At 55.8% G+C, this 6945-nt stretch overlaps 1 protein-coding gene across 1 annotated transcript; it reads left to right on the top strand.

The window, feature by feature from the left end:
• The first annotated feature begins 2270 nt into the window (after positions 1-2270).
• Wnt1 (Wnt family member 1) lies at positions 2271-6336 on the top strand. The gene is made up of 4 exons (XM_028788351.1): positions 2271-2708; positions 3329-3582; positions 4209-4474; positions 4941-6336. The coding sequence occupies exons 1-4, from the start codon at positions 2605-2607 to the stop codon at positions 5427-5429; spliced, it is 1113 nt and encodes a 370-aa protein (XP_028644184.1). The 5' UTR covers positions 2271-2604; the 3' UTR covers positions 5430-6336.
• The last annotated feature ends 609 nt before the right edge of the window (positions 6337-6945 follow it).

Genomic DNA, 6945 nt, shown 5'->3' with positions numbered 1-6945 from the left:
TTTGTCCCTTTGTCTGCATGCACATTGGACACTATGTGCCTGTGGAGGTCAGAGGTCTGTCTCCTTTCCTTCTATCCAGTGGGGCTCAAGGATTCAGATCCTCAGGCTTGGCAGCATGTGCATTTACCTACTCCCTCTTCCCCTTAGTCAGGGACTCTCAATGTAGCCCTGGCTGCCCTGGAACTCTCAATGTAGACCAGGCTAGCCTTGAACTCACAGAGATCCATTTGCCTCGCCTTCCAGGTGCTGGGATTATAGGCGTGCACCACAACAGGTCTTGCTTTTGGTTTTTGAGAGTGTCTCCAGAATGTCAGGAGGTGGAGGATAACCTTGAACTTCTGATCTTTCTGCCTACTGAGTGCTGGGATTACAGCCATGAGCCACCAATTCCTGGCTTTTCCAGTGCTGGGGATCCGAATCAGGGTTTTATGCATGCGAGGCAAACACTGGGGATGTGGCTTTGACATTGATTCATTTATTAGCTGAGACCTGGAATCTGGAAGCACTGCCTTACCAAGTGTTTCCTCTGTGCAATGGAAGAGAGGAGAAATAATAAGCTCCTGGGGGAGGGGAGCTTCTCTGTGAGGTAGTGGTGCATGATAACCGGGCTGGCAGTACCCTCTGTATCCCACACAGGGAACAGCAGCCTGATAATCCAAGGCTGCTTTGGACCTGAAGATAATTGGAATCTGGAGGAAAGAAGAATTCACAGCGGAAGAGTTGAGGCTCTTGGGTGAGAGTGGGGGAAAATGGGGTGTTGGGGACACTGCAGAAACCTGGGAGAAAAAAAATCCAACAAAAATCAGAAAATACATGGAGGCACAAATGTGTTAATCTTTTCAAGTCTTTTTTAGAAGATGTATTTGATGCCTGTGTGAGTGTTTTGCTTGGACGTATGTGTGTGCGCCTGTACATTCTTGGTGTCAGTGGGGTTCAGACGGCTCCCGATTCCCTGGAACTTACAAACCTGGAGGTTACAGGTGGCTGTAAGCCACTACATGGTGCTGAGAACAGAGCCAGGGACCTCTGGAAGAGCAGCCAGTGCTCTCACCACTGAGCCATCTCTCTGTACCCCCAATTTTGTTCATCTTGAGCTGGACAGGTATGGTGGTGGGATAGGCCTGTAATCCCAGCAGTCGGGTGACCATCATGGGTTCTACATATTAAATCTTTATGTTAGGTAGAGTCACACAAGATCCAGTCACAAAAACCAGCAACAAGAGCAAAAACAAAACAGACCAGCTTCTTCCTGTGAGCATTTTTTCTTCAGGTCTTCAACTCTATCTGACAGCTACTCGGCTGTCCCATTCTTTCTGAGCCTGGTTGCCAGAGAAACAGGGCTGGTTCATCTTCGTGACTCCCTCCACTAATGACAAGCACAGGTGACTCAACATGCCATAGGGTGACACCAGGTACCCAGAGCAACAGAATGACACCTACGAGTGCACGTAGTTAGTCACACTCACACTCATGCACCCACCTGCAAACACGATTTCAGTCTTCTGGACCTCTCCTGCCATCGCCCCCACCTCCTTCCTGATACACTGTTTTAAGCGGTGACTGTAACAAAATGACTTCATGCTCTCCCTGTCCTGGGCCAAATTACACAATTATTTGGAAAGGGCTCAAAATGTCCTTCTTTATAAGTTTCTAGATACACCAGTACACAGGAGCACGCACCCTCAGAACACATGTACACTTTCACTTCTTCTCACGGGTGACACACCAATGCTTACACTCCCCTAACCCACATAGGCAAACTGCTGCGTGCTTCTGAGTTTCTCTCTGCCACTAGCTCGGTTTGCTCAGCCTACCCCTACACCCCACGCCCGGGAATCCCTGACCACAGCTCCACCCATGCTCTGTCTCCTTCTTTTCCTTCTCTGTCCAGCCGTCGTCGGGGTTCCTGGGTGAGGAAGCGTCTCCACAGAGTCGCTGGCTAGAACCACAACCTTCATCCTGCCATTCAGGATAGAGAAGAGAAGGGACCACAGCGTGGGGGGCGGAGGGGACGGACGGACATCGAGAGGACAGCCCCACCGGCGCGTGGGGGAAGGCAATCCAGGCTGCAAACAGGTTGTCCCTAGCACATTGTCTCCGCGCCCCCTGGCGGATGCTAGTCCCCGACGGGCTCCGGACGCGCACAAAAGTGAGGCCGGCGCGCGTGGGAGGCCATCCCAAGGGGAGGGGTCGGCGGCCAGTGCAGACCTGGAGGCGGGGGCCACCAGGCAGGGGGCGGGGGTGAGCCCCGACGGCTAGCCTGTCAGCTCTTTGCTCAGACCCGCTACAGCCACAGCTTCGCTCGCTACTCATTGTCTGTGGCCCTGACCAGTGCGCCCTGGTGCTTTTAGTGCGGCCCGGAGGGGCAGCCTCTTCTCAACGCAGTTAGAGCCGCAACTATAAGAGGCGGTGCCTCCCGCAGTGGTTGCTTCAGCCCACCAGCCAGGACAGCGAGCCATGCTGCCTGCGGCCCGCCTCCAGACTTACTAGAGCCGGCCTGAGAACTCTCACCACTGCCCTCGCCGCTGTGTCCAGCCCCACCGTCGCGGGCAGCAACCAAAGTCGCCAGAACCGCAGCACAGAACCAGCAAGGCCAGGCAGGCCATGGGGCTCTGGGCGCTGCTGCTCAGCTGGGTTTCTGCTACGTTGCTACTGGCACTGACCGCTCTGCCCGCAGCCCTGGCCGCCAACAGTAGTGGCCGATGGTGGTAAGTGAGCGAGTACGGGGTCCGCCACTTGTCCTGGGGCAAAGAGCCAGGAACCGGCCCTACCCAGCTCCCACGCTGTGGGGATCACCAACCTACAGTCTCCCTCCTGCACTGTGACTTCACATCCAGGGTGCTCTCACCTAGAACTAGCTCTGCTGAAGTGGGGCGCATCATTTGCATGCAGAAGCCCAGATACACCAGGCTCAGAGACCATTCCCCACTTAATACAACCCCGGTTCCGCTGAGCAACAGGTCCCAGCTTCGCTGTGGTGGGTACTCAGGTGTCCCTCAGGTCTTGAACCAAAAAACCAGTTATTAGCTTTGAAACGAGGTGAGAAGGAAGTGGAATTCCTAAGCGTTTCAAGGCGGGCTGCAGGTGGGGTTTTTCCTCAAGAGCTGACTTGAAGAAGAAAGGAAGAGCTAAGGTAGTCATGCCTTTTCTGACCACTCACTAGACTCAGGACTCCTGGAGCTCAGTTCTACCAGATTCTGGGGAGCTATTACTGATCCTCCGTTGCTCTCTCTAGGTCATAGGGCCAGGCAAGGACAGGGTGGTACAGACTGTTTGGTTAGGATGCATGCTCATTGCCCCGGACTGAACCCCTTATACGTCTCACCAGGGGCATCGTGAACATAGCTTCCTCCACGAACCTGCTGACGGATTCCAAGAGTCTGCAGCTGGTGCTAGAGCCCAGTCTGCAGCTCCTGAGCCGCAAGCAGCGGCGACTGATCCGACAGAACCCGGGGATCCTGCACAGCGTGAGCGGAGGGTTGCAGAGTGCAGTGCGAGAGTGCAAGTGGCAATTCCGAAACCGCCGCTGGAACTGCCCCACTGCCCCCGGGCCCCACCTCTTCGGCAAGATCGTCAACCGAGGTGGGTGCCCAGGAAAGCGACGCTTCCGGGATTAAGGGAAAAGCAGGGTCAGCTCCAGGGCATGGGCGGGCGAAGGCAGGGAAGACGTCCCATGGTTACACGATCAACCTGTGGATCCCCTGGTGCCGGGTGCTAACATAAGTCAGCACCAGGTTCTTTCCAGCCATACATTTTGAGCATGATCTTTAAGGTTCCTGAGCCGCTAACCCACAGAAAGGGAACTCCGGATCGTGGGCGCCAGGCGACAGCTGCCTCTCTCCCTAGCCTTCCTCAAAGGTGCCTGGGAAGCTGATCTCTGAGGGCCAGGGTTGTGCTTCGCACCCAGCAAAGTTTGCACGACCAATAAATACTAGTTTGGTCCAGTAGAGCGATTTTGGCTATGCAGAGTCTCTTGGAGCTGTCCCGCCAGGCTCTAGAGTCTCAGGAAAGTGTGGCGAGGAGACAGGAGTCAGGGTTCGCGCACGCGCACCTGCTTTCTCTGAGAGACCTGGAGTCCAGCTTTTCAGCACTTCCCGGGTTGTCAAGACTCCAAGGGCGTGGGACTGTAGGGTACCAAGCCTTCCGAAGAGGGTGCTGACTTGGCCCCACGCGTCCTCTCAACTGGTGCGGGGTCGCTTCACTCATAGGCTGCCGGGAAACAGCGTTTATCTTCGCGATCACCTCCGCTGGGGTCACACATTCGGTGGCACGCTCCTGCTCCGAAGGCTCCATCGAGTCCTGTACCTGCGACTATCGTCGGCGCGGTCCTGGGGGCCCCGACTGGCACTGGGGGGGCTGCAGCGACAACATCGATTTCGGGCGCCTCTTCGGCCGAGAGTTTGTGGACTCTGGGGAGAAGGGGAGGGACCTACGCTTCCTCATGAACCTTCACAACAACGAGGCAGGGCGCACGGTACGTGGTACGTCGGTGTGTCCGGAGCCGGTGGCAGGGGAGAAGTAACGGTCCACAAGAACAGAAGCACAGGGAAGGAGGCTTCCTGAGGAAGTGGGATTCTAGGAGGGAGGACAGAGAAGAGGTGGTGGCTGAGGGCAAAGGGATTCCTGAGCTGACGTCGGAACAGAAGAGGTTAGCAGGCTATCAACACATGGGACATATTGGTATGGCTCCATTGCACACTTTTGAAAGATCAAAAGTGACTCGCTGGCGTGGAGCAGAGTCTGGCCGAATGTCCCTATCTCAGCTGGCCATTTTGCGTTTCCTCTCTCTCCCGAGCTTAGTCACCCCTGGACTTTGGCTGACGTTTCCACAGCTTTCACCTGACCGGAGTGGGGTGGGGGTGGGGAGGTCTGGGTGGTGGTTCGTGGGATGTTGGCTTTGACCTTTCCTTCCCTCACTCCGTCGTCCCCTCCTCCCCCAGACGGTGTTCTCTGAGATGCGCCAAGAGTGCAAATGCCACGGGATGTCCGGCTCCTGCACGGTGCGCACGTGTTGGATGCGGCTGCCCACGCTGCGCGCCGTGGGCGACGTGCTGCGCGACCGCTTCGACGGCGCTTCCCGCGTCCTTTACGGCAACCGAGGCAGCAACCGCGCGTCGCGGGCGGAGCTGCTGCGCCTGGAGCCCGAAGACCCCGCGCACAAGCCGCCCTCCCCTCACGACCTCGTCTACTTCGAGAAATCGCCCAATTTCTGCACGTACAGTGGCCGCCTGGGCACAGCTGGCACCGCTGGGCGAGCTTGCAACAGCTCGTCTCCCGCGCTGGACGGCTGCGAGCTGCTGTGCTGCGGCCGGGGCCACCGCACACGCACGCAGCGCGTCACGGAGCGCTGCAACTGCACCTTCCACTGGTGCTGCCACGTCAGCTGCCGCAACTGCACGCACACGCGCGTACTGCACGAGTGTCTATGAGACGCTGCGCCTCCGGGAGCGCTCCCTTCCAGTTCTCCTCAGACAAACTCGCTGGCCCTGATGCTCGCCCACCCTAGCGCGTCCAGCCACAGTTCCGGGGTTCACAGCGATCCATCTCTCCCACTTCCTACCTGGGGACTCCTAAAACCACTTGCCTGAGGCAGCTCTAACCCTTTTGCCATCCCGAGGGCCCTGCCTCAGCCTACCTCCTCCCTCTTCGCGGGAGACCCGTTTTGCACTGCCCCTCCCCCAATTTGACCAGGGGGTGAGAGGAGGATTCTTCTTCTGGGATGGGGCTGGGGGCTGGAGGGTGAGCTCGTGAAGGTGTTGCCGTCCCTGATATATTGTGCCGGGCGACCTCTCTGTATCACCTTCCGATTGTCTCCGGGTCCATATAGGTCTCTTACGTTCTGTAACCAACACCTCTGGGCTTCAAGGCCTTTCCCCTCCCACTTGTAGCTGAAGCGTTTCCGAAGTGAAAGGGCAAGGAAAGCTGGGACCCAGCAGGAAAAACCTACTTTCTCCTAGCCTCTGTCCTGGAGCCATTGAACAGCTGTGAACCATGCCTCCCTCAGCACCTCCCACCCCTTCCTGTCCTGCCTCCTCATCAGAGTGTAAATAATTTGCACGAAACGTGGCCGCAGAGCCACGTGTTCGGTTATGTAAATAAAACTATTTATTGTGCCGGGTTCCAGCCTGGGTTGCAGAGACCACCCTCACCCCACCTCACTCCTCTGTTCGGCTCGCCAGCCTTTTTGTTATCCGACCTTTTATCTTTTACTGTTTCTCAAAGACTCCCTTGCCCACCGGATCAGTATTTCCTTCCACTGTAGCTATTAGTGGCTCTTCACCCCCACCAATGTAGTGTCTTCCTCTGAGGAATAAAATATCTATTTTTATCAATGACTCTGGTCCTTGAATCCAGAACACAGCATGGTTTCCAGTGTCCTTTCGTAGTAACCAAACAGAAGAGATATAGTTGCTGAAGAACTCTTTTCCTGGGCCTGATAGAGGACCCTGAGATCCTGACCTTTGGATGACCCTAAATGAGGCTAACTAGGGATCCAGGTCTCCTGAGAGAAAGGCCTGCTCAGGAGCTCCTGCAGGGTTCTTTCTCTTATTCTATCAGTTAAGTGATGAAGACAAGCATGCCCACCGACCTGATGGGGACTCAGCACACCAAGAGTCTAGTTCTCCTGGTACAAGAGTTGGGGAGATGGCTACAATGAAATGATAGCTGTGATCATGTCCTGAAAAAAAAAAAAAAAGCCCAAGCAGAAAGGGTGTCATCGCTCCTGGGGTGGACATCGTCCTCTACTGGAGTCTGAGCTTTGAGCAATGGGAAGGCCCACCTCCTATACTCTTCTACAAGACTTGGAAATACTTTATTAGCACCCAAACCCTAGCCTAGAGGTAAGGGACATCCAGATAACAAGTCATGGGTTGGAGCTGGAGAGATGGCTCAGAGGTTATGAGCACTGGCTGCTCTTCTAGAGGTCCTGAGTTCAATTCCCAG

The sequence above is a fragment of the Grammomys surdaster genome, unplaced genomic scaffold (assembly GCF_004785775.1).
Source record: "Grammomys surdaster isolate TR1022 unplaced genomic scaffold, NIH_TR_1.0 125742, whole genome shotgun sequence".
Lineage (NCBI taxonomy): Eukaryota > Metazoa > Chordata > Mammalia > Rodentia > Muridae > Grammomys > Grammomys surdaster.
Note: the sequence above shows the minus strand (reverse complement) of the source record. Positions and strands in the feature narration are given on the sequence as shown.

What these genes read in the sequence shown, in the direction of transcription:
- Wnt1 (XM_028788351.1), top strand. Translation starts at nt 2,605, where the DNA reads ATGGGGCTCTGGGCGCTGCTGCTCAGCTGGGTTTCTGCTACGTTGCTA. An exon ending in CGGCAAGATCGTCAACCGAG is followed by an intron (nt 3,583 to 4,208) that starts GTGGGTGCCCAG and finishes CTTCACTCATAG; the next exon opens with GCTGCCGGGAAACAGCGTTT. An exon ending in ACAACGAGGCAGGGCGCACG is followed by an intron (nt 4,475 to 4,940) that starts GTACGTGGTACG and finishes CTCCTCCCCCAG; the next exon opens with ACGGTGTTCTCTGAGATGCG.